At 41.6% G+C, this 24,495-nt stretch overlaps 1 protein-coding gene across 1 annotated transcript in view; it reads right to left on the reverse strand.

Annotated features, from left to right (window-relative positions):
* Window positions 1-24,495, reverse strand: part of LOC120927217 (choline/ethanolaminephosphotransferase 1) — an 85,922-nt gene that overhangs the window by 24,795 nt on the left and 36,632 nt on the right. Inside the window, exons 3-6 of the mRNA XM_040337751.1 lie at window positions 20,496-20,643; window positions 19,021-19,162; window positions 10,719-10,803; window positions 4,821-4,952 (exon numbers count right to left, since the gene is read on the reverse strand). Of these exons, the coding sequence (XP_040193685.1) occupies window positions 4,821-4,952; window positions 10,719-10,803; window positions 19,021-19,162; window positions 20,496-20,643 (507 nt within the window). The remainder of the gene's footprint in view (window positions 1-4,820; window positions 4,953-10,718; window positions 10,804-19,020; window positions 19,163-20,495; window positions 20,644-24,495) is intronic.

The raw sequence follows: 24,495 nt of genomic DNA on the forward strand, positions 1-24,495 counted from the left end.
CCAGCATTTAACGAGCTGCGAGGAGGATTTGAGCACCAATCCAATTAGAATATTTTCCCATCTACAATATTTTTAGGTAAAAAGCTGATAGACTGTTTAGAGGTGGGTGAATTTAGAATAGCTAAACAGTACCCCACATTAGTTATGATAGATAAGATATGGAACAGGATTAACCACTTAAATACAGGGCACTTCCCCTCTTTCTGCCCAGGACAATTTTCAGCTTTTAGCGCTGTCACACTTTGAATGACAATTGTGCTGTCATACAACACTGTACCCAAACAAATGTTTTATGATTTTCTTCCCACAAATAGAGCTTTCTTTTAGCGGTATTTGATCACCACTGGGTTTAAATTTTTATTTTTTTAGTAAAACAAAATAAAAAAGACCAACATTTTTAAAAAAAATAAAGTTTTTGTTTCCGTTATAAAATGTAGTTTTTTCCTTCACCGACGAGGCGGCAGTAATCTGTAGAATTGATGGGCACCGATATGTGGCACTGATAAGCAGCACAGATGAAAGTACTGACAGGCATTACTGATGGCCACTGATTGCCAATGAGTGCCCACCCAAATTGCCATTGTGGTGGGCACCTCTGGTGGGGGCTGTGCTGATTATCAGTGCACAAACCCCCCCCCCCCCCCCTCAACAGGAGAGTCACCTGTCAGTGTGAACTGGCACTTCCTGGTTTATACTGTGATCAGTCACAGCTGATCATGTAGTAAAGAGCCTTAGTCAGAGGCTCTTTAACGTGATCGGAGATCAGTGCCATCTTAATAGCATCATGGGCCCCTGGGCAAAGGAATGCATTGGGGCCCCAATAATGAAGATGGTGACCTGCGGCATGCTATGCGGTCCCAGTCTGAAGATCTGGTTTTCCAGCCATGTAGGCGGTGCGTTATGAATGCTGGGGCAGGAGTGGCACACTCTGAATGCTGGGGCGGCCACTGACATCACTGGTTGCTAGGCGTCAGGTGGCTGGCGATTCTAGCAACCAGTGCAGTCAAGTGGCGTGCCACAGCTTCGTCGGCTTGGTGCCCCTTCTCTGTGGCAGCTTACAGCGCTGGGGCGCGGCGCACCCGCATAGGATTGGCCCTGATGGGGCCCCGTGGGCACCTGGGCTGTGCCCAGGTGTGCCCACTGGATAAGACGGCCCTGTCAGAGATGCGGTGTGTCAGATCGATACTCCACATCACGATGGGCGCACGATCATGGCTTATACTGCTGGATGTCATGTGACGCCCAGTCAGGATAACGGAACCATTTCCTGGCCGTCATTCTGCTAAAGATCACGGTCATTATAATGGGTATACTGATTACACCTGAATTTTTCCAAATCGCAATTACCCTAAATTATTAAAATTGCAGGGATTTAATTATTGGTCAGAGCGAGATTTAGTGTACTTCCCGCAGTAATATGATGGTCAACTTTTGAAAGATTTTCACATTTTACAGGGCGAATTTGGCCTGCCCACTAAAGTTTTTTTTCAACATTTACAGCTCAGCCATGCTATTTAAATGCAGTCGAGACTGATCTTTTTTTCGTTACCAAAGCTTAGTAACAATTTCTAATTGGGGACAAATAACACAGCTTTATAAGGCATTGCTACAGAAAAAGTCAAATTCTGTGGAGGTACAGGACCTATTGGCAAATGGACATTGGCCCACTTACTGATGGAGTGGCCAGATGTTCTTAATAAGGAAGGACAAGTATCTCTTTCTGCATCTTAGAGACTAATGCCGCGTACACACAACCATTTTTCATGACGAGAAAAATGCAATTTTTTTAATTGGTCATTAAAAACGATTGCGTGTAGGCTCCAGAGCATTTTTCTCGACGAGAAAAATGGGCATTAAAAATTTAGAATCTGCTCTATTTTTCCTCGTGTGTAGGCTTGAACAATGGGGAGAAAAAAAAAAAAAAACATGCATGGTCAGAAGCAAGTTATGAGAAGGGAAATTTGCATAATCAGCCCAAAGGGTGGCGCCATTCGAATGGAACTTCCCCTTTATAGTGCCATTATACGTGTTGTACGTCACACGCTTTGCTCGAGCATTTTTTATCACAATCGTGTGTATGAAAGGCAGGCTTGAGAAAAAAATTTTTTTCCATGACATGAAAAACAGTCGTGTGTACGCGGCATTAGCCAACATTTTATTATACAGCCTCAGAAACTTTTGAAGTGGCATAAGAGGGATACTCTTATGTCCACGATGTGAAAGGGAGGTTGGTACATATGATGTGGAGATGTACAAAGATGGTTAGGTATTGGACCTTGGTCCTGGATACTATTAATAAGGTGTTCAGAACGAATGTACTGTTGGAACCCAAGATATATGTATTGGGGTGGCTGGATGGAGAGTTTTACACCCCTCAGGTGTATACAGCAATTATTTTATCGTTGTATATAGCGTGAAAGTTCATAGTGCAGAAATAGATCTCTATGGCTTCAAGTTGCTCTTTGTGGGTAGAATCAGTAAGTGAAGTTTTGCAAAGAGAACATATAGTTTATCAACAGAGGGGATGCCCAGATACATGTTTAAAACTCTGGGCAAATGGTTACACATTCCAGGAATGATCTTGTCACAGTTAGAGCTAGGTTGTTTGGGTGTAGCACATGAATGGAACGCTCCTCCCTATTTTCTTTTCTCTTAAAGTGGATGTAAACCTGAAAAAAATATGTTTTTTGATGTCACAATGTACAGTGTAAGATTTCCTATCATCTGTGCCCAGTCTTGCCACACAGCATTAATCCAGCTCTGAGCAATCCTCTTATTGTTCAGTGAAAAAAAATGGACTTACAGAAAAAACCTTAGTCCGTTCCGCCCCCTTGCTGTGAGTGACAGGTTAACATATCTCATGCACTAGCTTGGAGACAGGCATTATTTTTTAATTCCCACCCCCACTCCTTTTCTGAAGTCATGTGGTTACTTTTCTGGATTTTGACTGGATGTTGGTGATCATAGCAGAATTTAGTGTAAGGAATACAGATGACAAAATGCATGTTGACAAGGGGAGTGTAGAGGACGACGGGGAGTCTACTGACATCACGACTCCACCCACCGAGCTCCAGACAACAGATCCACCCACAGAATCTGCAGTTTTTCAGTTCTTATTACAGACAGAGGGGAAACATTTGACAGGCAAGGATACATGCAGGAGGCATGTATATCCTTATAGATTAGCACTATGGCAGGAGTTTAGAAAGGATGAGAGTGGCTTTACATCCACTTTAAAATTGTGGGGGGGCGGGGGGGGAATATGAAGTACATGAAAACAAATAGATGGAAGTTTGTAAGATTAATACACATAAAAAAGGGGTGGTAGGCTATACGCCAAATGGTGGTTTTAATAATTATATAACACCAAATACAATAAGGGAGATAGAGATAAGAGATAGATTAGGTGAAAAACCTTTGCTGCAGCCCCCCCCCAGACCCCCCCCTTTTTTTATTTTTTTATTACCTGAACCCAATCGTTCCAGCGATGGGGACGAGCACAGACGCTCCAGCCGCTGTCTCGGGTTCTCACTGGATAGATTGATAGCAGCAGCTGACATGGGAGCCGGGTGGCGGGGCCGAGTCTTGCTGTCTGTGTTAAGGGACGCAGCAGCAGGACTCGGGAGCAAGCCTGCATGAGTGCCCCCAAGGAAAGTGGCTCTCCGAGGGGGCACTTAAGAAGAGAAGGAGCCAGGAGCGCCATGGGGTGGGGGGGAACCCCAGAAAAGGATGATTGGGGCACTCTGTGCAATACCCTTGCACAAAGGAGGAAAGTATAACATGTTCGTTATTTTAAAAGGAAAACTTTAAACTAGGTTAATGGAATATCTGACTATTGGACCCCTTTCACACTGAAGCATTTTTTACAGCGTTTTAGCTGTAAAAATAGCGCTATTAAAACGTTCATAAAACGCTCTCCATGCATCTCAATGGACCCTTTCACACTGAGTCCTGCAAGCAGCATCTTTGGAGCAGCTTTTGGGCGCTGAAAAAAAACGCTCCAACGCTTAAGATAACTGAAGACAAGTGTTTTGTTTAATGAATTGTATGTATGTGTTGTGAAAAAAATAAAAAAAGGAAAAAATGTAAATATTATAAAAAGGAGTATTTGATATAAAAAAAACAAAAACAAATGAGGAGCAGATCACATTTGTAGGCAAATTACTGCAAAAAACAAACAGTTCATTTCAAGGGACATACGTTTTCCTGCCAGTGTATACAGTTACATTTGCCAAAGCTGTGCCAATTTAACTATGCTTGCATGTAACGGTTTAAGAACCAGCAGTTTATAAAATTTCAAAGTGCAAGTTCACCTTTACAGAAAATCTGTAAAAGGTGACCTAACCCCGGACCCTCTCCCCACCCCCCGCTGTACTTACCTCCCTCAGTCCCAAGTTGTCAAGGTTCCGCAAGCCAATCCAACAGTCTGGGTATTTGAAATTAACGCAGCTTTCTCTCCTCTGTCCAGCAATGCCAATATGGACCAGGCGGATTCTGATTGCTCAGCACCATCCAGGTGACGGTGCAGACAAATTAGAATCTGTCTGGTCTGTACTGGCAAAGCTGGATGGAGAGGAGAGAAAGCAGCGGGAATTTCAAACTGTTGGAGTGGCTAGCAGAAGCCTTGACAGCTCAGGTTCCTAGGAGGTAGGTACAGTGGGGCCTGGAGGGATGGGGTGGGGACCAATGTTAGGTCACCTTTACAGGTTTTCGGTAAAGGTGAACAATTTAAGCTCCTTACAGTATTCTTTGCAAAGCCCATCTAAGTCTTTGTAGACTGAAGCATATATTGCGCTATTATATTTTTAATTAAAACTTACTGCTATTGTTGATCCATTTTTCCCAACACCACCGGTAAAGATAACTCTGAAGTAATTGATAGAAGAAAATATGGTGCCAGCAACAGTGCAGAAGGCTGGAACAATTTTTACTTGGACGTTCAGAACTGGAACCTTTAATAGGAGAAATAGGGAGAAAAGCTGAAATAAACAAATCTGCCACTTTTATAAAACCCCCAAAAAAGTTGGGACACTGTAAAATCTACATAAAAACAGAATGCAATGATTTGCAAATCTCATAAATCCATATTTTATTCACAATAGAAAACGAAAAAAAAAATGTTTAAACTGCTTGTAGACAAGCAAGGCCCACGGATTCCTCCTCTGTTGAATTGTATCGTAACTGTACTGTCGGACCTCACGTTGTAAAGTGCTACACAAGCTAGTGGTGTTGTAAAAATCCTGTATTATTATTATAATAATAATAATAATAATAATAATAATAATAAGAAGAAACTGAGAAAAAAGTTGACAGGACCACGTTTACCATTGTGTAGCATCCTCTCTATTAACTGCACTCTGTAAATGTCTGGGAACTGAGGAGACCAGTTGCTGGAGTTTTTGAGAGAGGAAAGTTTGTGCCAAATATTTTCAATTGGTGAAAGGTCTGGACTGCAAGAAGACCAGTTAAGCACCTGGGACTCTTCTACTATGAAGCCATGCTATGGTCATAGATAAAGTATGTGGTTTAGCATTTCTTGATTCAATATGCCTGACCTTTCCTGAAAAAAGATTTCTGGATGGGAGCAAATGCCGCTCTAAAACCTAGATATATCTTTCAGCATTGATGGTGCCATTACAGATGTGCAAGCTGCCCATTCCATACAAATGAATACACCCCAATACCATCAGAGTTGCAGGTTTTTAAACTGAGCGCTTATAAGCCGGAAGGCCCCTCTCCTCTTTAGTTCAGGGAATACGGTGCCCATGTTTGCCAAAAAGAATGTCAAATTTTGATTTGTCTGTTCACAGAACAGTTTTACACTTTTTAAATGAGCTTTAGACCAAAAAAAAGGGTCAGTGTTTCTAGATCATGTTCAGATATGGCTTCTTCTTTGAACGATAAGAACTTTAACTTACATTCTTGGATGGCAGGGCGAATTGTGTTCACAGACAGTGATTTTTGGAGGTATTTCTGAGCCCAAGCATTGATGTTCATCACAGAATCGTGCCTGTTTTTAATGCAGTGCCTTCTGAAGGCCCAAAGCTCACGGGCATCCAATGTTGCATTTCGGCCTTGTCCCTCGCGCACAGAGATCTCTCCAGATTCTCTAAATCTTTTGATGTTATGTACTGTAGATGATATAGTCAATCACTTGCCGCCCCGCCTAAATGATCTTACCGGATCGGGGCATGTTGTGGAGCGATCTGTCACCGGCTGTTACCAATCACAACAGGTCACATAACAGTTGTAAACAATGGATGGCTTCCTTACAAGCCATCCATTGTGTACAATTGTGTTGCTAGCTGTGATTGGTCACAATGATCACATGGTACAGACTGGGCCAATCACAGCCCATCTGTGCCATGTGATCAGCTGTGGCCAATCACCACAAAACAAACTGAATGAATCAATTTCATTCAGCAACATTTTTGCTGATAGTAATGAAGTTCATTGCTATAAGCAAACAATGTGTAAAAAAAATAATAATACTGATCACTTACTCAGAGTAGTACAATGTTACTATGTTAACATTATATTGCTTGTCAAAGTGTGTTTAAAAAAAAAAAAAAAAAAAAAAAAAAAAAAAAAAAAGTTATATATGTGTGCCACCAAAAGAACGCTCTAGTTGTGTGAACTAAATGATTTTTTTTTTAGTTTGGGTACAGTGTTGCATGACCGCGCCATTGTCATACCATGTGCGACCGCGCTGAAAACGGACCTGGGCAGGAAGGGGTAAAAGTGGCCAGTATTGAAGTGGTTAAAGTCAATTTGCAATTTTATGTTGGGGAAAATTCTGAAATTGTTTGACAATTTTTAGATGCAGCTTTTCACAGATTGGTGAACCTTTGCTTATCTTTTCTTCTGAGACACGGACTAAAGGCCCTTACACACGATTGGATTTTCAGATGGGAATTGTGATGGCAGGCTGTTGTCGAAAAATCCATCCGTTTGTATGCTCCATTGGACAATTGTTGTCGGATTTTCCTTTAACAAGTTTTGGATAGCATGCTTTAAAATTTTCCGAGAACAAATTTGTGTTGTCGGATTATCCGATCGTGTGTACACAAACATGCATGCTTAGAAGCAATGCTAACCATAACACATTAGCAGAAGTTGCCCAAAGGGTGGCGCTAAAGAGCTGAAAAACCACGTTGTTTCCTGTTTGTTGGCCGACAACTATTTGCCGTTTGTATGCAAGACAAGTTCATGGCCAACGACCTTCGAACAAAAGTCCTACGCTTTGTCCGTGGAATATTCGATTGTGTGTACCAGGCTTAAGATTCTCTTTTTATACCAAACGCGTTACTGACTTGTTGCCAATTAACCTAATTTGTGGCAGAATGTTCTTTCAGCTCTTCCTTGTAAGTACCACTTACATTGCCAACTGTTTGTTGTCCTGTTCCAACTTTGAGATGTGTTGCTGCCATTTCAAAATGACCTTATTTTTTTTCTTAGGATGGTACATTTTCTTAGTGTAAACATTTGATACGTTTTCTATTGTAAATAAAATATGGGTTTATGAGATTTGCAAATCATTACTTTTTTTTTTTATGTAGATTTTACACAGCGTCCCAACATTTTTAGAATTGGGGTTGTAGTACCATGCTAGAATTGGACTTCTTTGAATGTGAATAGTCTAAAAACAACAAACTATGATCAATCTGTAGTTTACACTAGAACAGGCAACATTATGATGTGCGATTTACGGATTTAACTTCACATTGCTAATATGCCTTCAATATGAAATACCTCACAGTTTAGAATACAGTTAAATGATTAGTGCACAGAAAATTAATTATTGGTTGGAGTAGATAGATAGATGTAAAATCCATCTAAATCTACTAGTCCATGTAATACTACCCTCTGCAGAAAGTGCTGCCTTCCAAGGCGGACTCTGTTGCTCCCAATGGATAGAGAAGTCATCCTAAGAAAGGAAGTGTGTTACTGGCTGGATCACCAGGTAAAAATAAAAAAGGAAAAAAGAAAACCAATGCAATCTCCACATTTAAAGCTCAACTCCATGGAAATCAAATAAAACATGTTTTATATAGTGCACCTTACCTTATTCCTAAGCCATCCCACAGTATAATGAGCAATCTATTCTTCCCTGGGGACCAGGCATTTTTTCCTGCTTGTTTTATACTTGGGCACTGGTCCCCTTTCTGCCCCTGTAAATTATCCTGCCTATGAGAGAACACCCAGACACTGAAAGTGTTGCCTCCACCAATAGGCATGCACATCACGCAGGCAGTGATGTGGACAGATAAAATAAGGACCCACAAAAGTAAACAAAAGAAAAAGGATCATGTGACCGTTGCATGAAGTAAAATAGGCACTCAGACAGGTTTTTAATTTTTTCATACCAGCAGTTAGTTACCGTATTTATCGGCGTATAACACGCACTTTTTTCCCCCTTAAAATCAGGGGGAAATCATTGGTGCGTGTTATACGCCGATCCCCGCCATCTCTGAGGGCAAGAGGAGCGTCGCCAACATAGACCGAGCTGAGCCGAGTGTACTGTGTACTCGGCTAGGCTCGGCTCCACTCAGTCACGCCCAGTCCCCCCTCCTAGCCTTTACGTCCCGCCATTGGACCGTTGTTGTGTCCATCATAAGAGATGGGCCAAGAGGACATCTGGCTCTGTGTGTCTCGGCGGCGCTAAATTTAAAAAGACATCATGCTACAATTTTGGGCAAGGTGCAGATGGACGCTGTGCAAGGCTGCAGATGGACGCTGTGCAAGGCTGCAGATGGACGCTGATAAATAAATGTTGTTCTCATGCCAAGGCTAAAACACAACTGATTTTACGAACAGTTTTTCTAAGGAAAAAAAAAAAACGCACAAAAAACACACACCCCTAGAAGAGGATGGTGGTAAATCTCCACACTGTGGACACTGACACCAGGTGACCCCACCCCCTTGTGACATCAGCCAGGGGCATGCTGTGTTGATTGCATCCCAACGAGGGCGGGGTTAACAGATGATCTTAGTTATTCAAAGGATCACTAAAGGAATTTTTTTTTTTAGCTAAATAGCTTCCTTTACCTTACTGCAGTACTGGTTTCATGTCCTTATTGTTCGTTTTTGCTTTGAAGTGGCTGTAATTCTGCTCTGATCTCCACACTTCCTGGTTGTCTTTTTCCTTACAACCATCATACTGGGAGCTTTTCACTGTAGGTCTAAGCTGTCATTACTGTGTGTCTAAAACTTAACAGAACCAATCAGATTCATTTTAAAAACAAAACACTGCCCTGCATTTGTTTGTTTTTGTTCCGTGGGTCTCTCTAGTTCACAGGAACATGAAAACAGTTTAAAAGTGAAACTAACCTACAGGCACATTATACGATTGATTTTTTATCCATTTGTAATCTTTTTAAAAGGAATCAGTTAACTTTTATGTCTCTATACCCTGTAAACAGTCATTTCAGCAAAAAAAATCCTTTAGTGACCCTTTAAGAACTGTCAGACGACGGAGCTGGCAGCGAGTGAGAGCCTTTAGCACAAGCAGACCCTTTTCTTCTTTTTCAGGGTCGGCGAGCTTCATTGTTGAAAATGGATCTACACCGTTTTCTTTTTTTTCTTGACTTCAAAAGCCGTCTCTTTCTACACTACACATTTTTGTTTCTATTGATAAAATGAGTAGGGCGGTCTACTATGTACCTCTCTCTACTCATTCACATAGGGGGACAAGATCTGAGGCCCCCTTGTTAAAAGGGGTCCCAGATTCCGATAAGCCCCTAGACCCCCACAACCCTGGCTGGTGTTTATGGGGGTCTGTGTGTGGGGGGGCCTTTTTGGAATTTGGAACCCCCTTTTAACAAAAGGGCCCCCCAGATATTCACCTGGGGGGGCGGTGAGTATGGGGTACATGGTCTGGATTTCCCATTTTTCTCCCCGATTTTTTTTCTTAATTTTCAGCAGGGAACCCCGCTGACAGCTGATGACTCACTGGTTAAGGAAGCGTTGGTCGCTTGCTCATTAACAACCAGGTTGTATATCGCATGCCAGGACCAATAGTTTGCAGCATGCAATTTTTTTACTTTCACTCTTGTTTTATGCAGAATTTACCAAGTGTTTTGTGGTAAATAGCGCATTAAGGCAGCAGTGAATTGACATTTTTCAGGATCGCATGCAGCATTTGGTAAAACACCTAAATACCGCATGCAAACTGATTCTGTGAATGGTGCCCTCTGTCCCAAACATTTGTCCCATTTCTAATTCTGAGCTCAGCAGTGTACCAAAATGTACAACTAGTGCAAACGTGCCAAACTTTGGCAAACACAGGTGTGACAAATAAAAAATTCAGTATGCCAACTAAGACCACTTATGATTGGTGGGGGTGGTGGCAGCATGTAAAGTTGGGTGTAGAAAGTAACTTGTTCTTCACACAGTGGTAAACATCTATTTTTACATTCAATGAAACATGGAAGTATGTTCACCAGGAACACCGCTTTCACAATTGCATCAGTTGAAAGCAATCATATAGCAAATTAAACACACAGCTTTGCCTTGAAAATCCTTTTCTAGGATGTGGCAACGTAGACTGCATGAAAAACATACACCATATCCACACATGCATGATCAAATGAAAATATTGAACTATTCATGTTAGCAAATAGGAATTGTATTAGACATTTTTTAGTTAATTATTTAAATGCAATGATTAAAACAGCAATAAAAGCTAAATTTGCATGCAATTAAATCATTCAAATTACCATTGATTGCCACAAATCTGGTCCACCGATCACAGCCAATAAATGCATGACTATTATGAAGATCTGAACTTCAGTCACATCAATTCTGATTTTATGCAAGGAGGCAGGAAACAAACAAAAAAAATAACACTTTTAATTAGTTATTTGCAGATACTGGTCTCAAACTGTAAAGGTAACACAGTAAAATATGGTCATTAAACTTATCAAACATTCTAAGTTACAGTTGACTTCAGGTCTGCCTCGCTATACTACCAAATAAAGGTTAGAAGAGCAGCCCACTCTTCAACCAAAATCAGACCAGCCCGCTGACTCCCCTTTGAGGCCAAGGCAGGTTTGGTGTTAAAAGGCACTGACTCAGGACAGTAGACAGCATGAGGGACATGCGGACCTAAAGTCATGAACCTCTCTGTGCCTGTCTGCATTTTGAAGTCATGGCATTGGTTTGTAAACCCAAGAGGACAAAAATTTAAAAAATTCCTGTTCATCCAAACACTTTCTTCTACAACAATAGTGCATATCATCATCCCAATAGAAGCAAAACTGAATTCCCAGAACCCCATGCATCCTGGAAAATTTTTCTTAAGGATTGTTTTTTTTTTTTTTAACAGTATCACAAGTCTGTCAGCTTTCTAATTATACTGTTCGTATTTCCTAAACAGCTGTTGGCCCCAGCTTAATAGATACAGTAGGGTTATTTGGCACGAACAGGGGAAGGAAATCATGCTCACTATGGTCTGAAGTATACGGGCATTTAGTGCAACATCCAGAACGTGTGGAATTAGGCTATATTTACAGAGCTACAGTATCTCACAAAAGTGAGTACACCCCTCAAATTTTTGCAAATATTTTATTATATCTTTTCATGTGACAAAATTGAAGAAATTCGACTTTGCTAGAATGTAAAGTAGTGAGTGCACAGCTTGTATAACAGTGTAAATTTGCTGCCCCCTTAAAATAACTCACTTACACCCCCTAAGTGAAAATGTCCAAATTGGGACTCGTTACAAGGTCTCAGGTGTGAATGGGGAGCAGGTGTGTTAAATTTTGTGTCATCTCTCTCTCTCTCTCTCTCATACTGGTCACTGGAAGTTCAACATGGCACCTCATGGCAAAGAACTCTGAGGATCTGAAACAAAGAATTGTTGCTCTACATAAAGATGGCCTAGGTTATAAGAAGATTGTCAAGACCCTGAAAACTGAGGTGCAGCACGGTGGACAAGACCATACAGTGGTTTAACAGGACAGGTTCCACTCAGAACAGGCCTCGCCATGGTCAACCAAAGAAGTTGAAGTGCACATGCTCTGCGTCATATGCAGAGGCTGTCTTTGGAAAAAATACGTATGAGTGCTGCCAGCATTGCTGCAGAGGTTGAAGGGGTGGGGGGTCAGCCCGTCATTGCTCAGACCATACACCACACACTGCATAAATTAGTCTGCATGGCTGTCATCCCAGAAGGAAGCCTCTTCTAAAAGATGATGCACAAGAAAGCCTGCAAACAGTTTTCTGAAGACAAGCCGACTAAGGACATGGATTACTGAAACCATGTCCTGTGGTCTAAAGAGACCAAGATAAACTTATTTGGTTCAGATGGTGTCAAGCTTGTGTGGTGGCAACCAGGTGAGGGATGCAAGGACAAATGTGTTTTGCCTACAGACAAGCATGGTGGGAGTGTCATGGTCTGGGGCTGCATGAGTGCTACCGGCCCTCGAGGAGCTACAGTTCATTGAGGGAACCATGAATGCCAACATGTACTGTGACATACTGAAGCAGAGCATGATCCCTTCAGAGACTGGGCCTCAAGGCAGTATTCCAACATAACGATCCCAAACACACCTCCAAGACGACTACTGCCTTGCTAAAAGAGCTGAGGGTAAAGGTGATGAACTGGCCAAGCATGTCTCCAGACCTAAAACCTATTGAGCATCTGTGGGGCATCCTCAAAAACGGAAGGTGGAGGAGCGCAACACCAGCTTTGTGATGTCATCATGGAGGAGTGGAAGAGGACTCCAGTGGCAACCTGTGAACTCTCGTGCATTCCATGCCCAAGAACGGTTAAGGCAGTGCTGGATAATAAGGGTGGCCACACAAAATATTGACACTTTGGGCCCAATTTGGACATTTGCACACACTAGGGGTGTACTTACTCTTGTTGGCAGCGGTTTAGACATTAATGGCTGTGTGTTGAGTTGATTTGAGATAGCAGCAAATTTACACAGTTATACAAGCTACTCACTACTTTACATTGTAGCAAAGTTTCATTTCTTCAGTGTTGTCACATGAAAAGAGAAAATAAAATATTTACAAAAATGTGGAGGGTGTACTCATTTTGTGAGATACTGTAAATGCTTTCTGAATTAGAAAAATCGGTGCTGCATTTGGTGGGTAATAAAATGTACTGTAATGCCTTGCCAGCCCTCTATATGTTAGAAATCACTTGGCCAAAGTCTTGCTTTAAAATCATTGGGTCTTCATGAAAAAGTCAGCTCAATTTGCATAAATACCACTTCCAAGTTATAGCGGTTGTGTTTAGGCTCCATATCTAAATACAGCTCTGTGTTACTGTGGCAGCAGAACCCCAAGCCAACCATTTGTTTCTAGTTTTAGTGCAGTAGTGTAGAATGCCCATGAGGTTTTTAGCCATTTTACTGCCAGAACAACAATGTTGCCAACTTGCACTAAAATGTGCATCTTTGGCTTAAAAACCAAATTATGCAACAGTTTACCAAATCTATATTTTCAGAAGAAAAAAAAAATTCTCTTTGGGGCCAGTTTACATCCTGAAATCGCATTCCTTTCAATGGAATGAAACGGTGCCAAACCACACCAAAAGTAGTACAGGCACTACTTTAAAAATGCACAGCAACCAGATTGCATGGTACTACTAAACCAAGTGATTTGGTGCAGGTGAGTGAGTGAGTGAGTGAGTGAGTGAGTGAAAAACGTATATAGCGCTACACATGCAAACTAAATCGCCTCTGGGCGCTTGTTTGACCAGTTCTCCTTTGGACCCTAAAAGAGATGGGTTTTGATCTTTCTCCTAAAGGCCAAGTGGTTCTCCTCCAACCGAATGGAGGTTGGTAAAGTGTTCCAAAGCCGAGGGCCTTGGACAGCAAATCTTCTTTCTCCTTTGGACTTGTATCTGATTTTAGGGATTTGGAGTAGATTTTGGTCGGAGGATCACAGAGTGCGACTGGGGTTGTATGCGTTTCGTTTTTCGCATAGATAGTTGGGTGCCTTACCCAAGATACATTTATGCGTCAGGCACAGAGTGCTTTGAAGGTGATTCTATCTTTCACTGGAAGCCAGTGAAGGCTTCTTAGTGAGGGGGAGATAGATTCCCAAGGTTTTTTTTCCCGTCACAAGCCGCGCGGCCGTATTCTACACGATCTGCAGGCGAGTGATTTGGTACTTTGGGAGTCCGAGGTAAAGGGCATTTGCATAGTCAAGTCTTGAGTTAACAATTGTTCCCACCACGACTGCTATGTCTTCTTTGGGAATAAATGGGATAAGTCTACGTAGTAGGCGCAGCAGGTGATGGGAACCGCTGACTACTGACCCTATTTGTGCATCCATTGCCATGTAGGTGTCAAAGATGACTCTGAGACTTTTGACTTTGGTGCTAGGGGTGATAATTTTTCCCAGAATGGGAGGGGGTATCCAGGGTGTTTCCGATTGATTCTTTCGATTGGCGTGAAACAGAAGAAGAAGTTCTGTTTTCGATCCGTTGAGTTTAAGATAACTCATTGACATCCAGTTCTCTATCAAAAGAGAGAAATTTCTATAGACCGAGGTGATGATCCATTTTATTGCAGATACGAAAGTATAATTGTGTATCATCTGCATAAGAGTGGTAGAGCAGCTTTTGGCTGCTGATGATTTCAAAAAGAGGTCGAAGATAGATGTTAAACAGCACCGGCGACAGAGGGGATCCTTGGGGGACACCGCATGACACCGTGCGTTTTTCAGAAGTGAACTGTCCCAGTCTCAATGTGGTTTCCTGCACCTCACTCTGGTGTGAACTGGCCCTTAGTGCACACAAAAGCAATACAACGCAAACGTGTTGTAACATTGGTTCAAGTAAATAGATGTCATGGCAAGCCATAGAACTGCATGAGCTCATCAAACACCCATGTAACAGAGAATGCAATACCCCAAATGTTCCACAAGTGGCACTTTCAAAGCCTTTACAAAGCTTAATACTTTAGCGTTACCTGTAAATAATGGCCCAAGAAGAATTCCTCTCTCAGCAGCATGTGCAGCGATACCCAATATGGATTTTGTAATAATCATTTACACATGTGTGAAAGACCTGCATGAAAGTTTGCAATCGTATGTGAAATCCATAGTTGCATAGTTAGAAATTTGGGGCTTTTTTTAACTTTTTTTTAAATTCTATTTATAAGTGTTAACACTTTCATCTAAGCTTCATGGTGTGAATTCAGGCACTACATACTTCAAAGATTATTTTAGCCTCATACTTCTGTAGTTTTTATTGAGGATCCTGTCCATCATCAAAAGCAGCCTCTGTGAGCTGGATATGGAATGTGATGGTAAAAGTATCAGTATACACCTTGTTGTGCCAAGTTGGTCAATTACAACTAGGGCTGTTGCAAGTCTACCACGCCAGTGCCCTATTTTGTACACTTTTACAAGTTCCAATGGTTTATTGGACTCACTAAAGATGAGTTACCTACTATTTACCTACCTGGTGGGTTCCCAAATACTTCTATGGATGGACACTTCCCACAACTGCAGACATTTAGACATGTACGTACCGTTACGGTAATCACACTGACTGAGCGGTTTGGTCATTTTATGTACTGAATGTTATTCACAATGCAGAAGCTGTTGGAACTAAATATTAACCAGATGTATACAATATACATTTGTGGCATATGGATGGCGTACCAAGCCCTTGTGATACATTGTAGGACTAGAAACACCTATTTTATGTGTTGTGACATTCAATCATTGAGTTAAGATTTATTGTAATAGTGTCTTAAAAAGAACATCGTGGGCAATTTTTGTTTGGAGGGGCACAATCATACATTTTGTAGCATTTTCCATAAATTCAGTTGAATTTTTTACATTTTGTTCAAATAGAGCAGGGGTCTCCAAACTTTTCAAACAAAGGGCCACTTTATTGTCCTTCAGACTTTAGGAGGGTCGGATTGTGGCCAGCAGGGGCAGAAAATTTCACGGGCCCAGCATCAGTGAGAATAAATATGGCCTCAGGGTTGGTGGTCAATAGGAGGGGTATTCCTTCTATTAGTAGGAGGAATAGTATTCCATCATTGGTATCAGTAAAATATATAGTGCCCCATTGTTGGTGTCAGTGGGAGAAATAGTGCCTCATATCAGTAGAAGGAATTGTGCCCCAAGGGCCGCATAAAGGCTAACAGAGGGCCACATGTGGCCCTCGGGCCGCAGTTTGGAGACCCCTGAAATAGAGAATTGTTCTCAGCCCATCTAAGGCAAACTTGGCGTGGGATGATACCCTACCCAAGCAGTAACCAAAATGAAAAATATGTTTACAATGGAGGGCCTTATGATAGAAATACATGTACAGAACTCCAGGGACTGTGGGGATATTTGTTCCCTACACAGCAGCTGTGTTTACTTTCTTATCAGCCGATGAAGCAGATTTTCTTAGAGATATTTGATGTCATTAGAATGGGTTGCAAGGACAAGATGTCCCCAGGTCATAAAAAAGTTATGTAGGTTTGTTCTTAATCATTTCAATACAGGGCACTTTCACCCCCTTCCTGCCCAGGCCAATTTTCATCTGTCAGCGCTGTCATAATTTGAATGACAAATTGCGTGGTCATGCAATGCTGTACCCAAATTTTTTTACTTTTTTTTTTTTAGACAAATAGAGCTTTCTTTTGGTGGTATTTAATCACCACTGAGTTTATTTTTTTGCTAAATAACTGAAAAAAAAGACTGTTATACAATTTTGTAAAGAAGTCATTTTTCTCCTTCACTGATGAGACTGCAGCACTGATCGGAATCACTGGTGGAGCAGCACCGATAATCAGTGCAGATCCCCCGTCAGGAAAGCCGATTATCGGCTCTCCTCTACTCACACGCTGTCAGTGTGAATAGATGAATGCCAATAACCAGACCTTCCCATTTACACTGTGATTGGACACAGCTAATCACATGGCAAAAAGCGTACATCATAGGCTCTACTGTAATCGGAGATGCAGTGTGTCCGAGCAACACACCGCACCACCAATCGCCACGCTGCTTGCCTTGTTCTGAAGGATGTCATATGACGTCAGTCAGTACAGAAAAAAAAGCCACCAATAGCAAAATGACAGCCAGGCAGGAAATAGTTGAGTTGAATTTGTATGCAAGTTTGAACAGGTACAGTTTAAGTTTAACACCAGCCCAGAAATATATTTTACGTTTTTTTGGATAGCATAGGGAAGGGTTAACACTCCTGTAACATTTGTTTTGCGGTCTGTGCCCATGTTCAGAAGATTTCACCTCACTTTCTGTCGCTGTGACAATTGGATGTTGAAAATGTTAGGTTGTCGTGGAAACAAGGATTGGTGATAAAGCTTCAGTGGAGACGCCTTTTTCCTATGAAAATCTATACAGGAGTGAATTTCCCTTCCCAGGGGTAGCATTCCTCACGCTTCCTGTTGCATCCCTCTGTTTGGAAGTACAAGTCCTATGCCGGTCGGATGTATGCAATTTGGGGACTGCCTGTAGTTTGTGTGACAGAGAGAGGCTCTGTCACTAGAGGTTTATAGAAAAAGCTGACTCAGGAGTCTCATTAAGGGTTAATCCTAGGTTCAGAACTAGCATCTTTCCAGATTCTGTAGTTCTGAACCAGAACATTTAATCCTGGATCCAGGTTTTGCTAGGTGCCTGCAACGTGTCTCACTGCACAGGTGTGCAGGGTCATTATATAGTCAGGTCTGAGAATTGTTCAGGGCTCTCGTTTTGGAGCCTCCAGTTTGGTGTCTGGAAGGTCTCACCTGGGGTCAGAGGACCCAGCCACAAGGCAGCGGCTCTTGGTCCAAGGAGTCAGGTTGGCTCCTTACAGGGGTGTCAGGAGAACCCCCAATTCCTAGGCCAGAGGTGGGCTATGTAACAGGGCGCTGTAACTGAAGGTTAGAGAGCCAAGTGTGCGAAAGGACTGAACGACACAGTCTGGTAAGAGGAGCAGCAGTGCTGCCAACACGCAAGCCAGGTGGCTTGGTATTTTCATTAACGGTTGTTTTGTGGAAGAAACCCCTGCGTGGGCAACTGCTGTATAAGTGAACTTTTCTGTCATTTTAAATAAACGTGAGCTGCCACGCCCTAAAACTACAATTTGGACTGGCGCAGCGCATTGTGAATGTACCCGCTACTTGAGTTTAATTCCCCCAATCTTACATTGGTCAGCAGATAAGCTCCTGCCACTGCTTACTACTACTTCAAAAAGGGATTTTCTCCATATATAGGTCATGAGCTGAAGCATTGCTCTGTTCACCTAATGCTAGATAAATTCATCATGTCAATATTCCTAAGAGGACAGGCAAATTCACAATATAAATTGCTTTTGCGTTATGAAGAATGATGAGCATATTTTGTTACCATTGAACTGACAGATTTGTGTGCCGCAAATGGTATGAGACATCATCTAGTATTTCCACTATACAGGCATGAGGCCTCATAAAATGTTGTATACTCAGCTGAATAACAGCCATAAGTAAGGTAAGAAAGCATCAAGATTTTTTTTTCTTTTAACCCCTTTCACACTGAGCGCGTTAATAGCGCCTGCAATCTGCCCTCAGCTGCTCAATTGTCTCCCGAGGGCTTTCACACTGGAGCGTTGCACTAGCAGGACAGGAAAAAAAAAAAGAGTCCCCGTAGCCGCATTTTAGGAGTGGTGTGTTTACTGCCCCTCCACCGCTGCTGCCCATTGAAATCAATGGGACAGCATGGCTATACCGCCCACAATGCACTGCTGCAGAGCATTGCGGGCGGTTTTAACCCTTTCTCGCCCGATAGCGGGGGGGTTAAAAGCGCCCTGCTAGCGGCCGAAATGCGCCGCAAATCCACCCACAGCGTCGGCAGGTAAAAATAGCAGAGTTTTACCACAGACGCTATGGGCGGTTCAGTGTGAAAGGGGTCTTAAAAAGTATAGAAGGCATTTACCTGTATTTACTTCGCAAATGGTTTAGCAGTGTTAAACGGTAGATGTTTGAATTATTTGTAAAAAAATAATTAAATAAAAGTTTGTAAAAAAAAAAAAAAAAAAAAAAAAATGATATCTTGCAAGAAATGAATCCTACAACTACTTACATCCCAAATCGCAGCATTCCAGAGACATAGGTTTGCCAGTGAGCACAGTAGAACATGAACATGGCTGCAAAGCAGCAGAAGAACATCCAATCTGGGTGTGTCCCAAGCTGTACAGCGATGCATGTTCCCAAAACCACAAATACTGCAAAGAAAAGAAATGACAGAAAGTTTAAAAGTTGGTTTTTCATTTAAAAAATATTTCAGATACCATTCCCCTTTTACCTGAACAAGATAAAAATACTGATATGTTCAGGTCTAAGCCAACTACTGCAGTGCTAAACAAACCGGTGATATTACAGTTCAAAGTGGCGATACAAAACAACTCATTCCACTTTTTAGGTAAAAACAGTTATACATTAAAATGATTAAAATGGAACTTTGCATTCTCAATCAAAATGTATACAATATTGATTTTTTATATATATATATATATATATATATATATATATATATATATATATATATATATATATATATATATATATATATATATATATATATATATATATATATATATATATATATATATATATATAAAATGTTTTAAACAAACCAGCTACTTTCTGGTTTCTGGCCTTGGCAAATGATGTTCCCAGGAGTGTTTAGGAGAGGAGGGGTTTTCTCAGTTAAGCACACCCTCCTGTCTGCATGCCTAAGCTAAGAACAGATGGATTCCAGGAAGTTAGTGTTACATCAATCATCTGCACTTACACAAGATGGCCACGGCCAGAAATGCTAGGGGTGTTTTTCAATGTGATTTCTCAACAACAAAGAATGCAGACATAGATGGAAGGAGGAGTTTGCTTTGAATTAGAGCTGCACGATTCTGGCTAGAATGAGAATCACAATTTTTTTTTGCTTAGAATAAAGATCACGATTCTTACGGTTTAACAACTTATTTCACATTATACAAAAAAAAAATAATATATAAATATATATATATATATATATATATATATATATATATATATATATATATATATATATATATATAGTGTATGTATGTATGTATGTATATATATATTTATAAAAAAAATAATAATAATAATGGCTAACTTTACTGTTTAGTTGTTTTTTTTTTAAATGAAAGTGTATTTTTTCGACAAAAATTGCGTTTGAAAAAACGCTGCACAAATACTGTGTGACATAAAATATTGCAACAACCACCATTTTATTCTCTATAGTCTCTGCTTTGAAATTCCTGGCGTGCACGTGACCATGCCCGCGGGACCCGTGGACTCGATCTCGGCCAGTGTCCCGCAATCGCTACCCTCTGCCTGGGGTCCATCTCTAAGCATTTACAGAAGTTACTTGATCAGTCTTAATTGCTACCATTCTGAAACGTCACCTCTTGCTGCTAGACCAAATCCTGAAGCTATAGAACTATAGGGCACACTGTACAGGGGTCAGGTAAGAAATAAAAGAACAATAGAACAAAGAATTATTGTTTAATACAATAGAACAAAAAAATCCACCTGTAGAGAGGGAGTCACATCCATGGTCAAAAAGCTCTCCCAGTGGAGTACTGCTGTTTGTTCTCCTTGCTTGCTTCCCATCGATGGCATCCAAGGACTGGTAAATAAATAAACCAACAGCACAAGATAAATATGTCCACGTTGGGGCCTGCAGAAGGAATAAAAAATTATTGTGTAGAAAGCAATCAGCGTTTTTAATTTTAGAGCCAACAAGTCAAACAGTCTGAGAGTGTTCCGTCAGAACTTATTTACCTGCTATATAGGGCAGAACAGAAGCTCCTGTGAGCCAGCGGAAGAGCCCAACTGTTCATGAGCAACTATTTAAAGCCCGTTTACACAAAGCCAGTTTGTTGCGGTGCGATTATCATGTGCATTGACTTGCAACGTGTACTGGGCAGTCCATTAATTTGATTGGGTTGCCAAAGCACTACAAAAAACATGCACCATTTTTGGCAATATAGAGCACTGTACTGAAATGCGGGAGCCCGTTTACATTAATGTTGTGAGGGGATTAGTACAATTTTGTGGTCCATAGACTTCAATGAAAACGCAGCAAAATCAATAAAATGTGTGCGCGAGTCCCCCAGTCCCTCTCCAGAATCATACTAGACTACATGCCCTCAACAAGGGGGGCAGGCACTTTGTCCCCATGCTGATGAGGACATTGGCCTCTTCCCCACAACCCGGGCCCACTGGCAGTGGGGGTGCAGGGGGTGGGGGTAGCTTATCTTACTCTTAAAACCCCCAACGGGGGGGTTCACTCCTGTCCCCCTATGTGAATGAGTGTGGGGTACATAGTATCCATACTTATTCACAAGAAAATGTCAAAAGTAAATAAAAGCATTTATTTAAAAAAAAATTCAATAAAAAGGAAAGAAGGAGAAGAAAGGCTAATAAAGCCTGAAACAGTGACATCACCTAAAGGCTTCAATGGTTAATCCGTTGTTTGTGCTTCCTCCTCTCCCCTGCAGCTGTGCTGGATGACACAAAGGAGCCAGATCACTTGACCGAACCTAAACGGGCTGAAAATAGGTAGTCCTACAGATCCTTCTTACATAGGTTAGTCAGAATAGACGTTATGATGGCTGGGGTCCATTTTTAAGATTAGTTAGGTGGTGCCTGGAATTAAACTTTAAAGGACTAGTTCACCCTTACTGTAAATAATAGTAGGGATGCACCGAAATCTCGGCAGCCGAAAATGGCGTTATCAGTATTTTGCCGAAAGATAAATAAGCTGCCGATAATGGCCGCGGGTCACATTGGGGTGGAGGCGCGGCTGCACAGTTAGGATGCCTGGACTTTGCCGTTGTGCATGCCCACTGGTAGTGCCCACGTCACTTGATGTACGGCCGGCATTCTCCGCAGTTGAGACTTGCGAGCATACAAGGCTTCGTGGGAGAGCGGGCTCCTTCCCTCCTGGATGGATGGATGGATGTGGCTACAATCATTTATTCTAAGGGTGAGCATTGCCGCCGAAGATCTTTCCAAATAGACATCCTAACCACTAGAATATATAAATAAAATACAATACAACATTGCATGCTAGTTAGAAAGAGATAACATTTAGTAGTATGTGATTACTTTTCTAACAACAGGGTAGTGCATGTTTAAAATGCACAACCCTGTTAATAATTTGCTAAAGGATCAGAAAGTAGTAGTTTTTTTTTCCTCTAAGCAGTGTTTGGTTTTACTTGAACACATTCAATTGCTATTACATCATGAGTGAGTATGACCTAGGAGTGCATATTCTATTTTGTTTAACAGGAGACATGGGAGATATAGAACAGGGTTTGACAAATTTGCTTGGAATCTAGGAGCCAGCTAAAAAAGTTAGGAGCCAGAAAACGCACCCCGTCCCGACGAGCTTGCGCGCAGAAGCGAACACATACGTGAGCAGCGCCCGCATATGTAAACGGTGTTCAAACCACACATGTGAGATATTGCCGCAATTGGTAGAGCGAGAGAAATAATTCTAGCCCTAGACCTTCTCTGTAACTCAAAACATGCAACCTGTAGATTTTTTTAAACGTTGCCTATGAAGATTTTAAAGGGTAAAAGTTTGTCGGCATTCCACGAGCGGACGCAATTTTGAAGCGTGACATGTTGGGTATGAATTTACTTGGCGTAACATTATCTTTCATACGATAAAAAAAAAAAAAATGGGGATAACTTTACTGTTGTCTTATTTCTTAATTAAAAAAAGTGTAATTTTTTCCCAAAAAAAGTGCTCTTGTAAGACCGCTGCCAACTGTCAATCAAGAAGGAACGCCCACTCCCGCAGCCCATACCCGGAAGTGACGGAGTAGATGCATTGCGTAAACGGTAAGTACGGCTCATATTTTAACACAACTAGCGGATTCCCCTAGACAAAACGAGCATTAATCTAAGGGGAAAAAGTGTAATTTAGGGGTAAACCTCCGCTTTAACTGGTAATGCTTAACTTGTAATACCAACGGCCACCACCAGATTGCGCCAGCTCACACATCTGGTGGTAATAACTTTTTTTTTTTGCCCACCTTCCAAGCCAAGTCGCCAGGACACTATTTCTAGTCGCCATGGCGACCGGGATTTGTCGAGCCCTGATGTAGAATACAGAGCCTTTCCTTCTAGTGCTTTATAGAACTTTGAACTACAGAGGTGCTGAGGGGAGGAGTTTCAGGAGGCGGAGTCATACAGGAATTACTGGTTGCAGGCACCAAAGGTACCATGGGACATGTAGTCCTTGGGAACTGCAGAGAAGTCATTTGCAAGAGGAGCTCAAAAACCTAGAAAAAGGTGTTACTTGATGTGCTTGAACGTTAGAAAGTGCTTTTAAAAGATATCAGGAAAATAAAAAGGGAAGAAAATAAATGTAGCACACGTTCCTAAACTAAATTCCTAGTAAAATAAAAACAGTGCTTTTTGGTATTGGAAGTCACCCATGTGCAGAAGGTGGATGTTTTTACATCATACCTAGTGAATTACCTTTCAGTAAAAGTTATGCAATAAATACATTTAGATAGATATGTTAAACTGAATGATTTTGCAAGGTTCACTAATGTTTGGACAAATATACCCAGATATGATCTAACAATACTCAGAGGGCACTCCTTGCCTGTTCTATTCTGCCCTCAGATGCCCTTTCCAAGATGAGAAGTACTTGCATGACCCTGTGCTGTGGCACGCCCAAAAAAAGAACAACATTGCCTGCAGCGTACCAGTTTACTTCAATCAGCGCTGATCAATGGGCCCCTGCCCAGAAAGTGTCAGGAAGCCAGATACTATACAAGCGACCCGAGCCACATGGGTCCCTTGTATAGTCTTCCATACGTTTTCCACTTTAACTAGAAAAAAGAAAGCATGTTTTCTGCCAATTACCCACCTCTTTGTGAGAAATTCGGAGAGCTCAAGTGTTTAGAGAAATGCTGCCTTTTTCAGCATGATGCAGCTCTGCTTGACAACCTGTTGCTTCTTGCTTGGTAAAGCATGATAAACTAGGCAGCTGTGCGCTCGCCTTTCTTTTATATTTTTCAAATTTATACCTGAGGTTTACTTTCAAATAGATTTTGAGTCCCCCCCCCCCCCTTTTACTCCCACTATGGCTCTACTGTCTGCAGCGTGGAAATATTTGAGGCCGGGTTCACACCTATGCGAATTGGTTGCGGCTTAAACCGCATCCAATTTGCATAACATTATAAAATACATTGATTTCAATGAGGCTGGTTCACATATGTGCGATGCATTCGCACTGTGCATAGGCGAAAAAACGTCTGCGTTTTCTAGGCATTGCGGTGCGGCTCAGGTGCGAATTCAGGCCCATTATCTTCTATGAGTACACATCTGATTCGCACGTGTGTTAATTTCTCTTCAGGATTTCTCTCATTCAGCTCAATACACATTCCCCTCCCCTCTCCCAGGTCTACAAATTAGCATCTAAAACAGAGCTGATCTGCTGAACAGTTCTCTTATCTCTCTCTAACAGAGCTGAAATTCGCACCGCACTAGTGTGAATCCGGCTTTA

The sequence above is a fragment of the Rana temporaria genome, chromosome 2 (assembly GCF_905171775.1).
Source record: "Rana temporaria chromosome 2, aRanTem1.1, whole genome shotgun sequence".
Taxonomy (NCBI): Eukaryota; Metazoa; Chordata; class Amphibia; order Anura; family Ranidae; genus Rana; species Rana temporaria.